At 59.0% G+C, this 13648-nt stretch overlaps 1 protein-coding gene across 2 annotated transcripts; it reads left to right on the forward strand.

Moving 5' to 3' along the window:
• Positions 234–12248, forward strand: PITX1 (paired like homeodomain 1). Of its 2 annotated transcripts, XM_018050359.1 has the most exons (4): positions 234–5383; positions 6002–6238; positions 8500–8732; positions 10696–12248. In XM_018050359.1, exons 2-4 carry the CDS (start codon positions 6070–6072, stop codon positions 11236–11238), a joined length of 945 nt encoding a protein of 314 aa, XP_017905848.1. In that variant the 5' UTR covers positions 234–5383; positions 6002–6069; the 3' UTR covers positions 11239–12248. The 2 variants fall into 2 exon arrangements, with proteins under 2 accessions (XP_017905848.1, XP_017905847.1); XM_018050358.1 differs by lacking the exon at positions 234–5383 and having other exon boundaries at positions 5744–6238.

Raw genomic sequence — 13648 nt, forward strand, 5'->3', positions numbered from 1 at the left:
TCGGGGCCAGGCCGGACCCTCAGCGACTTCGTCCGCATGCGGCCAGGCCCCTCCTCCGCGCGCGCAGTCCCGGGGCGCGCTCTACGGCCTCGGGCCCCGGCCACGAGCCGCGTCGACCCCTGCCTACGCCCCGAGGGAGGCCGGGACCCCTAGCCCGCGGGACTGCGCGCCGCCCCCTCCCCGCCGGTCCCGACGAGCGCCTCGCTTCCCCTCCCCCCTTCCCGCCTCCCCAGTCAGTGTCCCCGCCTTCCCCGCGGGCGACGGGCGGCGGCGGCAGCAGGAGGAGCGGGCCGAGCCGCGGCAGCCCGGTCCTTGCGCGCTGGGATGTAGCGAACTAGAAGGGGCAGAAGCTGCGCGCAGAGCCGGAGACACAGCTGGATCCGGGGCCCCAGTCGGAGTGAAAATCTAAGCCAGAGTCCGTGGCGAGCGAGCCCGGAGCCGAGGAGCCGCACGCGCCGCGCAGCCCGGGTCGGGTAAGAGTCTTTGAGCTAGGGGCGCTGGGTCCCCGCGGTGTTGGGGCGCAAGGAGGTGGTGGCCGAGTTGCGCGCTGTTCGCTCCGGGAGTAGGTGGGGTCCAGCCGGTGGCACCGGACTGAGCGCATCGCGAAGGCCAGGCGCCATCGAGGCAGCTCCAGGAGCTCGTTCCTGCGCCCAGCGCACAATCACAGCTGCCATCGTCAGGCACTACCTCACCTAACCGGCAGACCCACGCCACGCTGTAACCCTGGGCACCCTAAAAGAGCAACAGTTTCGGGGGTGCGGGCCCCAGCCCTGCAAGGGCACAGCCCTGGACGCCCTTCGCAGCCCTTCGTGGTGGCGCGGACCGCCGGGGACCTCTGGGAGAACCCGCAAGCGAGAGGGCCGCCCGCCGCTCCCCGCTGCACCCAGGAATGGGGGCCCCAGAACGAGCGGAAGCGCCGGCCCCTCTGCACGCACGGGGAACTTTGGCCTTACTTCGCGTCAAGAGGGTATTTTTCCTAAACGAAACCGCTTCATTCGTTCGCTCGTTCGTTTGTTCGGGCAGCTATGATGTAGAAAAGCAACAGACGTCGGCCAGAGCCCGGCTCTCTTCGCGGCGCACCCCGAAGTCCCGCCGCAGTGCTTGGAGGCGCCCCCAGCCCAAAGCGGCCTGCCCTAGCCGCCACCGTTAGGCTTTTCCTTACCCTAAGAGAAACCCCAAGTGCTCTTCGCAAAATCCAATAAAGATATTCCCGCAGCTTCTCCAGGGTTTGGTTGTTGACGCAGGGTTCCCGAGCACGCAGCCGCTTCTCTAGAACCGGGTCTCGGAATTCTGAAATTGACCAGACTTCTAAATCTGAGCTGATTCCTCCGTGGTTAAGCAGGGCCCCCGCGGCCCAGATCGCAGAAATCGGAACCTCCAGCGAATCTTGGTTCCAATGTTTTCTAATTTAGGAATTCCCTTAATCAAAATATTTGAATCCACTTTTCTGAGAAACCAGGGCTCGGGTATTCTCTTGGCAGCTCAGTGGCCTCTGACAGCCACGGGGGCTGGAGGTTGGCAACCCCAGGTTGCTGTCCATTTGGCAGAGGATACAGGTCTAGAATAATGACAAAACCTACAGGCAGCGGGGGGCAGCCCAAGAGGTGGACTCACTGGCCTCCAGCCTTTTCCTCAGACTGCTCTGGAAGCCCTCACTTCTGTTGAAAAGGAAAAGAAGTGGTCTGTGGTGTATAGACCCGGTGCCCAACTCTGGGATGTTGAGGTGGCTTTTGTTGACCTTCAGGCCAGGCTCAGCTTGCCCTTCCATTAGGAAGGCAGCTGCTGGGAAGAGGAGGCTGTGTACAGCAAAAGCTGACCCTCTGCTTCCCAGCTGTGTGACCAGCCGCTGCCACTTTCCCAGCCTGCTCGTCCCCTGGCTCAGCCATTCTCAGAAACTACAGAGTGACCAGTGGGCTTAGGTGAGCTGTGAGCCTGGAGAGCCACAGGCTCTACCAGCTGCTTTCAGTGAGTTCCGAGTTCGTGCTCCCAGTACATCTCAGCTGCTCCCACTGGGACAGGCTGGGGAACCCCGACTGAAAGGAAGTTGCAGGCTGGGGACCTGAAAGCTGAAAGGATCCAGTGAGATCATTCCCAGCCACCTACCCGAGTGCCCCTTTCCCATCACCCAGAAACTGCTTTCAGTCAAAGAAACAATGATTTTTATTGGGGAGGGGATGTTAGATCTGGCAGAAGGAGGTAGGTGGTCCCGGCTGCACTCCCAAAACTGGGTTTTCTAGTTTAAACTTCTCCACGGCCTAAGAGGCTTAGGGCTGGAATGTCCCAGAGAGTCACGGATGGCCCCGGAGGCAAGCCATGGCACATTCCTTTCCTTTTCCTAAAATCCCTTGATTCTGGTGCAAAGATTAGGACAAGGTACCCCTGTGAGTGGGTGGAAGGATGCCCTCTATGAGGACCCTCCAATCACCCTTCCCAAATAAAATGACTAAGCCATTCTTGGGCAGAGTCTGTTTTCTGTAAGCCCAGCCTCAGAAAGGGTCCCTTTGGTGATTATTTCAACCCAGGAGTCCAGGCTTCTCTGCTGAACCCAGCCAGGACTCTAAGCCCCAAATTTCCTGAAAGTCACAGAATCATTGCTAGCTCTGTGTGGCCTGGAGCGTTGGTTCCAACCCCAGTAAGCCCCCTTCCCTTCTTTCCTCATGTCCCATCATCTGGTGAGGTGGAGGCTGAAGCAGCAGTCAGGGATCGCTGTGTCCCATGTCAGACTTGGGAGCTGCAGCACAGTGCAGGTCAAGCCTTGCCCAAGGTCACACAGCAAGAGCCAAGGGAACATTGAGTCCCTGCTCTTACTCCTAAAAGAGAGCTGCCTCCTGTCTCATGTGTGTGTGTGTTGCATCTGTGAGTGTGCGCAAGAAGCCCCTATTCTGCCCAGGAAATCGGCCAGGGGAGAGAGCACCCCAGGTCCCTTCTCCAGCCAGCACCCGAGATCAGGCCAGGGCCTCCTCTGGATCAGTTCCTCACCCCTACTCCTTCAGCGCTGACTCGGTCTAGTGGAGAAAACACCCCTGGGCAACCCCCACTAGTCTCAGCCCCTCCCTAGGGCTCAGGGCCCCGGGATATGGAGCTTCACCCACAATAGTCTGAGGACCTTTCAGTCCACACAGAAGGCATCAAGATTTCCAAATATAGGGATTATTGTGACTACTTGGAGCACTGCCAGAGGCTTGGATCTGGAGGGGCACACAGCAGGTGCTCAATAACTGCATTAAATGCATCAACAGTGAGGGACACAAGTCCCTCAGACTGAGTAGCTAGAGCTGCAGAGTCGCAAAACAGTCCCCATCCACGGAACGCCTGACTCTTTAGACCCTCTGGGGAATGTGAGTTGTGATGGCCAGCCTCTGGACGCCCAAAGGCAGACCATTCATTTCACGACCCCTCCCAGAGGAACACTGTGCTTCCCACCTTGGCCTGACACTTGGTGGGCTTAGAACACAACCCTCTCAGCCAGATTTCGCGCCAGACAAGCGTCAGTGTTCTGGAGCTCAGAGGCCTGGTTGTGTGTACATGTCTGTGACTGTATTCAGCACTCCCCTGTGTGGGCGCAGTGAGTATGTGTGTGTGTGTGTGTGTGTGTGTGTGCACAGCACACCTGTACAGGTGTGCAGTACATATAAGTCTTTGCATGCTTCTCTGATCCTGGCACGCTGGGTGGCTCAATGTCCCTTCGAAGTAAGGCAGCTACCAGGAAGGTGGCATGCGGAGGGGCACTCACTGGCATGGCATAACACCTAAATACATCCTTGAAAGGAGGTATTGCTCCTTTAGGAGATTCAACTGGAAACTGCGGTCAAAGATGGGGCTGAGGCCAAATGCTCAGCAACCACTGTTCCCTGTCTCCAGGTACCCCTCCCCATCCCCTACACACCAAGTATGCTTTCTCCCTGGGGGTCTCAGCCTACAGGAAATTCCCTTCGGAGAAGTTGGAGCCACTCCCCCAGCCCAAACTCCTGGATGCATTCTGCTGTGGCCCCAGCCTCCGAGTTTGCCCCCTGTGGTCACAGGCACCCAGGGAGAGTGGGCTGGCCCTAGAACTGTGCTTGCTCCCCAGGACCCAGAGCTGGGGGCCTTGGGCTGGGGCCAAGGGAGTGAGAGGCAGGCCTGGTTCTACCCTGCCCACGCCCCTGCCCCCACAATCCTCACCAAAGAGCTCAGCCTGGGGTGGAGGCAGGTGACTGCCAGGTTGATAGGGAGCCAGGTGAGGAAAGGGACTCCTAAGGGTCCCAGACCCTGACAGCCTGCACAGTCAGCCCCAGGCAGAGATCCCAGGAGAACATTAGGATGCCCTGGGCCCAAGCGTGAGGCACTGGGCCTGGAGATGACCACAGTACTTCTCCGGGCCTCACACCCCACCCCCACCACCATCCTGCCCAGTGCTGCTTCTGTCTGGTGGAGCACACAGAAGAGGGGCAAAGGGCACCCTGGGGTCCACCTGTGGCTAGAGGAACAGGTCAGGGCTGCACCCTACCATCCCAGCTGTCACCTATTTGCTCAAGACTCTGACATCTCAGGACCAGTTAACAATTGTTAAGCAAAATCCTTCAACAAACTTCAATGAAGTAGGAGGATTCAAGGAGGGACTCATTCTAAGGGATGGGAAGGGGAATGTGTTTGTGCTCATGGAGTGCCCACTGGTGCTGTAGCTTAGCTGCCGTTGTAGCTAAGAGAAGCTCCAAGACTGTCCTAGGCTTCCTGGCCTAAGTTTGGAAACTGCAGTCACCTGGCCTGTCCGGCCTGTGCCTGCCACACTTGAGAAGCCAAAGTGAGGCCCTGCGAACCTGCTGAGAAGGGGGCAGAGAGAGGCCCACCCTGTGGTGGCCAAGGCCGGGACCTGGCGGATTTGGCCAGACCGTTGAAGGTGCAAAACAAGGGGAGAGAAGAGGCTGTGGGGGCCTGGCAGGGCTCTTGGGGTCTCCTGCTGCACTCGACAGCGGCCTGGGGCCAACAGAAACGTTTCGTCTGATTAGAAGCCATCGGTTCTATCCCAATCCCGGAAAATTGACTGCGGTGCAGAGGGGGTAGGCCTGAGAAGCAGCTTTGGGGGAGAGGGTCCAAGCTAATTAGGAGGCAGCATCCGGGGGCCCATTAGAGCTCAGGCTGCTGTCACTCAGCCTGGCTCGGGTCCCGGGAGAAGATCCCGGGGAAGGAGGGGCCGCGGCCCCTCGACGAGGACGCCGCTGGGAGCTGCCGGAACGAGCCCCGGGCTCTGCCCCCGCCCTGGCGCTGACTCGCAGGCTCCCGGTCGGTTGGATCCTGCTCGGTGAACGTTCACTCATCCCGGGCTGTTCTCGCCGGAGGCTCGGAACTTCGAGGCGGCCCAGACAGGAGTTGATTTCTGAGCGAAACAAGTCATTTGGGGCTTGAGGTGGGCACGAGCCGCGCGGGACTTGCAAGCCAGATGCGTTTCTTTTGTGCGGCCGAGGGAGAACTCAGTGTGCCACCGGGGAAGGAGGGTGAGGCGCGGCGAGGCCGCGGGAGGGGGGAGGCGGCGGGAAGGTGGCTGCGGAGGGGGAGGGCGCGGGCGAGGCAGGCAGAGAGGGAGGGAGGGCGGCAGAGAGGGCGCGGCGGCGCGGGCGGCTCGGGGCTGGATTCCGCCCGCGCTCCCTCGCTCTCTCGCTCGCTCCCTCCCTCCCAGCCCCCTCCCACCCGGGCCCACCCCACCCACCACCCCTGGCGCAGGGACTGCTGGAACCTGGCGGTGCGCGCTGTCGCTTTAAGACAGACTCTGCCGGCGCCGTCCGGAGCCTTAGAAACCGGCCCCGGATCGGGAGCCGGAGCCGGGGCCGGGCGGGCGGCTGAGGCCCGAGCGGCAGGAGCGCAGCGCGGAGCGCGAAGCCGGGCCCCCGGGTCGCGAGAAACCGCTGCCGCTGCCGCCCGCCTGGCCCCGCAGCCCCGGGCGGCCCATGGGGCGAGCGCGGCGTCGTTGCGGGCGCGGGCAGCCCTGGGGGGCAGCCGCTTAGGGGCTGCGCTCTTGTCCTCGCAGGTCGCCGCCGGGGCGGCCGGGCGCGCCCAGCCCCGGCCCCCGGAGCGCCCGCCTCGGTCCCCGCCTCCATGGACGCCTTCAAGGGGGGCATGAGCCTGGAGCGGCTGCCAGAGGGACTCCGGCCGCCACCGCCGCAGCCGCACGACATGGGGCCCGCCTTCCACCTAGCCCGCACGGCCGACCCCCGCGAGCCTCTCGAAAACTCCGCCAGCGAGTCGTCCGACACGGAGCTACCAGGTAAGAGCGGCTCCCCGCGAGGCGCGCGCGGAACCACCCGGGCGAGCAGGGCCGCGCCCCGCAGTCGGGCTCGCTCTACGCTCCAGGAGCGTCAGGACCTTGCCTTTTCCCATTCTCCATCTGACGATGAACGTGGACATGGACGCTCTTTATGAAACGGAAATTTTAGTGCTTCCCCAAGGCGCTTCCACGCGGTCCTGTCGCGCCAACTGACCGGCCGATGCACGAACCTACAACCGGAAGGTCGAAATGACAGCCTCTCTCGATCAGGAGCAGATAGAGCGGGGAGAAAAGTTAGGTTTGCGCAACTGGTTGTCCAGGGGCCGCTGGAACCGGAGGAGCGGAGCAGATCAGAGAGCAATCGGCGGGTGGGAGAGAGAAAGTGCCCAGAGAAACAGAGTACAGACACCCCGACAGACTGGGCGACTGGCTTGAGAGGGGCAAACCGGAGAGAAGGTATGGCGGGCAAAGTCAGAAAAGCAAACGAGGGCAAAAAAAAAAAAAAAAAAAAAAAAAAACTTTAAGTAAAAGGAAAAGAGAGGACAGCGAGGGCAAGCGGGCTCGGTTATAGGACCCCCCCAAAAGAAGGATCCCCGCCGCACGTGCGCCGCGGGAGCCGGGAGCCGCCAGGCCGCCTATCCTGGGCTCCGACTCGGCTCAGGCGCGTCTCCTTCCGCGCTGCGTTTTTGTCCGAGCTCAAACTTTTTTCCCCCCAGCAACCGCCGGGCCGGTGGGTGGGCGGCGCGGGCAGCAACGAGGCTCATCCCCTGCCCTGTTCGGGCTCCCGGGTCTCCGAACGCCTCCGGCGCTCTCGGTGCTGATTCGGCGCCGCCGCCGAGCTCCCCACTTCCCGGGCCTTGGGCGCCTCTTCTGCGTTCATTTCTTAATCCACCGCTGAGTGTTTCTCTACGCGTTTGTAATCTCTATTTGTTTCTGTTTTGCATCCCTAAGTGACTTTCTCTGAGAGGTTGTGTTTGGTTGATTAAAAAACAGTCAACGCTGGACGGTACTTTTGTTTTCAAAAGTTTTAACTGTGGCCTTTGGTTGGTTTTTATTTTTAAAAGCCCGAAGAAATATATAATTACAGATTGCTCTTTTAAAAAGTATGAGAATAGATTTAATTTTTTAACTATATTTCGATGTAGAAAGAACTGCTATTCTAGGTACATTTTCAAATTAAAATATCTACATTATTCTTCAAGAGATTTTAAAAAGTCAATCCAAAATGGCGCGTTTCTCCGGGATTTTCTCAAAATCCACTTACAGCGGAATTTAAGTTACCTAACTATAGTGTTGTATTTCCCTGGGATTTAAAAATTACTTGGGGAAGGGCATTATCCAGAAGGGGTTAAAAAAAATCTATCTACAACACTATGTTGATTTTTTTTAAAAACCCCAGATAAATAAATGCCTGTGCCTGCCTGGAGCTTATAAACGTACAGTACTGTATTTAGTTAGTGTGTTTGCATGGAGGTTTCTGACTTCTTAATATGCGTTTGCTGTGTTTCTATCTGCCTATTTTTAAGAGTTTGTGACCCTTTCTGTGTTTTTACCCATAGAGCTGTTAGCTTTTCTGGGATTCAGTGTTTTGGTTTTAAATCCTTTTTCTTTGTGTTTCAATATTTCTATGACTGTGTTTTGTGTAGCTTGAGAGGGCGAGCGAGACTAGAGCTCCCAGGTCACCTAGACAGAGTCTGTGGGTCTGGGCTGCCCGGCAGCCGCCAGAGGGATTCTCTGGGCCTTGGGACTTGAGGCCTGGAGCTAAGGCCGAGAAACCGGCTGTGCTGTGCCTGCCCGGCTCAGTGGGGCTCCGGCTCGGGCCGGGGAGAAGAACGTGCAGGCCACCGCCTTGCTCTGGCTCCACGGATCCCCTAGCTTCAAGCTAGAAAAGTCTGATCCTAGTTCAGAAAAGCAGAGATCTCCTATGATTTAGAACCCCCAAGAGCCCTAAAAACTGTACATTTTCGGGTGGCATCAACAGTAGGGCTCCAGCGTGTGCCGAGCGGTGAGAGCAGGCCCTGCCCAGCTGGGAACCTTGGTCCGCGGCTCCGACTCCTGGGCTTTGCTCCCAGAGGAGCCTGACCAGAAGGTGACTACTGACCGACCAGGCACAGACGGGCTCTTTCCAGCGGGGACAATTCCAGGGCCCCTGGCGGGAGGGCGGGCCGCCAGCGCTGACCGCGGGCGCTTCGGTGGAGCCGGGACGGGGTGCAACAGGGCAAAAGCCCGAGGTGACCGGCGCCCCATCCCGCTTGCTTCAGAAAAGGAGCGCGGCGGGGAACCCAAAGGGCCCGAGGACAGCGGTGCCGGCGGCGCGGGCTGCGGTGGTGCCGAGGACCCCGCCAAGAAGAAGAAGCAGCGGCGGCAACGCACGCACTTCACAAGCCAGCAACTACAAGAGCTGGAGGCCACGTTCCAGAGGAACCGCTACCCGGACATGAGCATGCGGGAGGAGATCGCCGTGTGGACCAACCTCACCGAGCCACGCGTGAGGGTGAGCGCGGGGTGTGCGCCAAGGGGCCCCGCGCAGAAGGCTGCCAGCCGGCGCAGCGCAGACTGAAAGCTTAGACAAGCGCCTAGACTAATACTCTTTCCAACACTCAGACCTTCTCCCTCCTTCCACCAGAGGAGATTCTACCTTAGGCCCCGTCTACCCAGCTGCCGCTGAGCCGTTTGGTGCTAGCGCCCATCGGCCGCTGCCTCCTCGGATCTTTCTGACCCACGTCCTACCTGACCCTCTGGCTCCACGGCAGCCCCCATCCAAAGGCCTGTGGCCCCAAGGGACGTTCCCCTGCCCAGTAGAGCCCAGATCCCGCCCGGACGTTACCACCCTAGACTGTGCAGAGGATTCCCTGCCGCTGGGGACCTCGGGGCCGCTAGTGCCTTCCCGCAAAAACAAAACGGAAAGGCAGATCCTGCCTGGCAGTCTGAGAGAGGCCTGAGAAGAGCCTAGGCTTGGGGGTCTCAAAACTTCCTGGGTCAGTGGTCCCTTCCGCAGTTGGCTAATTCACAATCTCCGGATATTCTCCACCTGACACTTTCTCAGTCATCAGCCAACCTGTAGCTGAACCTTTTCCATAATAACCTTTCCTGTAGGGCTGGGGTCAGGTGGGAGGTGGGGGACAAATCTGGTGGACGAGTGAGCTTCAGGAGGAATCAATCCCTTTGGAGATCTAAGGTCTCCAACCCAAGATGAGACTGCACACTCGCTCTTCTCACCCCTCGGTTCCCAGTGAATAGATGGCTTTTGTGCCGGAGCAGCAAGAGAGTAATTTCTTCTCTGGGTACTGCAAACATTTAATCAGATATTGGGAGCATGTCCCAAACTAAACCAAAGTCCCACCAGGGCCACAGACTCCCTGTTATAACCTCAGCTCTCACCCTACCCCAGTCATGCTGGCCAGCCCAGTGGGGTAGGGAGTGAAGACAGCACTCAGTAATCCAGAACTCACTAATCCTGCCCCCCATGTACGGTGGTAGGGGTGGGGTGGGGTGGGGTGGGGGAGAAATCAGGCAATGTTAGTGCTTGGGCTGGAGAAGGCCGACATGCACGATCTGGCAAGAAAGGTCGGCGGAACAGCCCAGGGCAAGGACTGGGATTTGGGAAGAGGTTCTTAACTGAATTTTGTGGGGAAAAGTAGAGGGGGAGAGCAGAGAGAAACTAGTAAGAAGTGAAAGGAAATTAAATATTTGCAGAAAAACATATTTGGCATATATTTAGGTGGCAGGAAAGAAATTAAATATTTAAGGGAGAAGCAAAAGGATCAAGTATTTGAGAAAAATAAAGAATCGACTATTTAAGAGAAAACAGTGAGGGTCAGATATTTGGAAAGAAGGAAAAAACTAAATATTTGGAGAAGAATCAAAAGGATCAAAAATGGGGGATAACTCAGAAAAATGGCCTGAGGGAGAAAAAAGTGGTTCAGATAGCAGGGTGGACCAAATGAAAATAAACATCTGGGACAGAAATGAGAATATCAAATATTACCAATAAAGATGGAAACAGACTATCTGAGGAATGAAAAATAGACTGAGGAGTCGCAAGGTCCTATGTTTGAGGTTAGAAAACTAGCTTTGGTGTTGGAGAAGAAAATGGACCGAGTATTTAGGAGATAGATGGGGAACCGTTTGCGGGAGAAGGCACAAGATAACCTGGTTGAGAGAGGAAGAAAGAAAACAATATTTGTTATTTAAAAAAAAAAAAAAACAGGATCCGCCTTAGGAGAAGAAACCGGATTTAATTAGGGGAAGAGGATAAAGATCAGAAAAAAGAAAAGACTAATAATATTTTCTGGGGACAGGAAAGGAACCATTGTGGGGAGAAGGCAGGGACGGAAATATGGAAGAAAAGAAAGGGTATTGGGGAGAAGGAAGCGGGCTGAGGCCTCGGGGTGGGGCGGGGGCGGTGGGGGCGCCTTCCCGCCCGGCAGCCCTGACCCTTCTCCGGTCCCCCCTAGGTCTGGTTCAAGAACCGGCGAGCCAAGTGGCGGAAGCGCGAGCGTAACCAGCAGCTGGACCTGTGTAAGGGCGGCTACGTGCCGCAGTTCAGCGGCTTGGTGCAGCCCTACGACGACGTGTACGCCGCGGGGTACTCCTACAACAACTGGGCCGCCAAGAGCCTAGCGCCAGCGCCTCTCTCCACCAAGAGCTTCACCTTCTTCAACTCCATGAGCCCGCTGTCGTCGCAGTCCATGTTCTCGGCCCCCAGCTCCATCTCCTCCATGACCATGCCTTCGAGCATGGGCCCGGGCGCCGTGCCCGGCATGCCCAACTCGGGCCTCAACAACATCAACAACCTCACCGGCTCCTCGCTTAACTCGGCCATGTCGCCGGGCGCCTGCCCGTATGGCACACCCGCCTCGCCCTACAGCGTCTACCGGGACACGTGCAACTCGAGCCTGGCCAGCCTGCGGCTCAAGTCTAAGCAGCACTCGTCTTTCGGCTACGGCGGCCTGCAGGGCCCGGCCTCGGGCCTCAACGCGTGCCAGTACAACAGCTGACCGCCCGGCCGGGCCACGCGGGCCGGCGGCCGGAACGGCGCCGGGGGTCGGGGCTGGGGCTGGGGCCGGGGCGGGCGCGGAGGACCTGGTTCCTGAGCCGCCCCCTGCTCCCCACCTCCCCACCTCCGGCTTGATTTTGTGTTTGCTTTCCTGGACCTCACTCTACCCTCCAAAACGAGACAAAACAAAAAAGACGTCGGAGAAAAGTGCCGCGAAAAAAAAAAAAACGGATGAGTTGCAATTTCCCTCGGGATGGCGCGGGTGGTGCACGTTCGCTCGCTCGGGGCCCGGGTGGGCCACTCCGCGGAGGGGACGCGGCGCGGGAGGCGAGTGCCCAGGCCGGCGGCCCGGAGGAGACGCCCCCCGTAGCCCGCGTTCCCGCCGCGCTGGACCCAGACTGAGCGGCCGCGCCTGTGAACTGGAGCGCGGAGCCCAGGCAAACCTGGGCCCCGGCCAGGTGGGAACCAAGACGCCCCCTCCTAGCTGGGCCCGGCTGAGCATACCTTGTAGCTCGATCCGGATCCAAGTTGGAGCGGGCGTTGAGCCGGGGATGATGGTACCCAGCCCAGGGTCGGGAACTCGCCGCGGAGCCGTACTAATGGCCCCGGCGCGCCTCGGGGAGCCCTCGCCTGCCCCGTGCCCCGGAGTCCTATTTTAAGGCCAAGGAGCGGCAGCTGGCGGTGCGGTCGAGGTGGGAGCCTGCTGAGTGCTTGTCTCCGAGCATCCCAGCCCCCCAAGCTTCACCGCAGACCCAGGCCCTCCGCTCGGCTCTCCCCGGGGGCTAGGAGAGGGCCCCTCCTCACCGTCCGCCGTGCAAGAGTCGAGCCGGCAGAGCTCGGGGAGCGGCCAGGGCCCCAGCCGCGCCCACTTTGCACACCCACTCTCCGGCCCGCGCCCCTGTTTACAGCGTCCCTGTGTATGTCGGACTGACTGTATAGAATTATAAATCTGTCTATATCGACTTGTCCATGTACGTCTATTAAAAACCATAGTACGAGCGTGCTAACCACTGCCGAGCCCTGACTGCTTCATTCGGCCGAGAAGGGAGGTGGGTAGAAAGGGAAATAGGCCCCCGTGGGCTCTGCTCGTAGGAGGGAAGAGCCGAGGCCGACCCCGCCAGAGGACCCTACCCCTAACTTCCCCGCCACCATTCCTGGCCTGTTCAGCCCGGCTCCCTTGAGGGCGCGGTTGGGCGCTACCAACACCCTCTCCAAGCGCGCGCGCCCCGCGAAGCAATCCGACTGAGCCGCTCAGCCTCCGGCGCTGCGCGGGCTGCCCCAGGCTGGACCGACCGCCAGATTCTGCAGGTTCTTCTCAGGCTGGGTCTGAATGACCCTCCAGCCTCTCGGGGTGGTGCGCAGCCTTTGTCTGCCGGGAACCTTGGGGTGGGAGCCGCTAAGAGTTTCCTTAGGCCTGGGGTTGCCTTTTTTCTCACAGGCCCAGTGCCGCACTGTGAGCCCTGCTCTCGCTGTTCAGGAGGATCGAGGGTGCTGGATCCGCCAGAGTCGAGCCAGGGCCTCCCTCTGCCTTTCCACATCGAAATCCCACCCAGGGACATATGGCCGCTCCGGTGAAAGTGTCCACCACGTCGAACTCATTTCTCACTTCCCTTCCATCCCAACGTATCTGTGGCTCCCAGCGCCGCCACCCTCCCCCACTTTGGAAACTACTGAACAAGACCAGCCTGTAAACTGCCTGTAAAATTCTGCTTCCCTTAAGTAAGTCATTTCTAATGGCAAAACAAAATGTTTGCAGCTGCAGCGGGTGAGGAAGGAGGGGTTAGCATTCTGCTTGAGAGTCACCTTGTGATGGGCAATGTCCCGGGGCTGGGCCCAGGCAGGCCCTAGCTGGGGATGGGGTATGGCCATGGGCTTAGTCATGGGTTAATAGCTGGAGAGCCCTGTGCACATATTCCCAGACCGGGTCAGTACTGACCCTGAGGTCAGGAGTGTTGGCCCTACTATACAGATGATGGAACTAGGGCTCCATCACACTATGCAGTGGGCCAAGGTCACATGGATTCCAAAGCCAAGCATCTTTCCATGGTCTTCTCACCTTCAGAGGAGGAGTAAGGAGGGGTCCTTCCTGCGAGATGGCTCAGCCTGATGCTGTAGGACTTGGAGTGCCAGGATCTGAGAAGGACAGGGCCAGATACGCAGGCTGGGGGAGGGAGGTGGGGGAAGGGAAGTTTGGGGCAGTGGGGCTGGAGCCAGACCACCCCTCCCCCAACAGCTCCAGTCCAGAGCTCCGACCCCTCACTCTCTGGAAACATAAACACAATCACATCTGGACTCAGAGTGCCTCCCTGACTCACACATCTGCTAAGGCCAGGGGGCCCTGGTCTCAGCTGAGGGCAGGACGCAGGGGAGACCTAGAAGGAGGTGGGACTGGAGGGAAGTGGGAGGCAGAG

Source organism: Capra hircus, chromosome 7, assembly GCF_001704415.2.
Source record: "Capra hircus breed San Clemente chromosome 7, ASM170441v1, whole genome shotgun sequence".
Taxonomy (NCBI): Eukaryota; Metazoa; Chordata; class Mammalia; order Artiodactyla; family Bovidae; genus Capra; species Capra hircus.

What these genes read in the sequence shown, in the direction of transcription:
- PITX1 (XM_018050359.1), top strand. Translation starts at nt 6,070, where the DNA reads ATGGACGCCTTCAAGGGGGGCATGAGCCTGGAGCGGCTGCCAGAGGGA. An exon ending in GTCCGACACGGAGCTACCAG is followed by an intron (nt 6,239 to 8,499) that starts GTAAGAGCGGCT and finishes CGCTTGCTTCAG; the next exon opens with AAAAGGAGCGCGGCGGGGAA. An exon ending in TCACCGAGCCACGCGTGAGG is followed by an intron (nt 8,733 to 10,695) that starts GTGAGCGCGGGG and finishes GGTCCCCCCTAG; the next exon opens with GTCTGGTTCAAGAACCGGCG.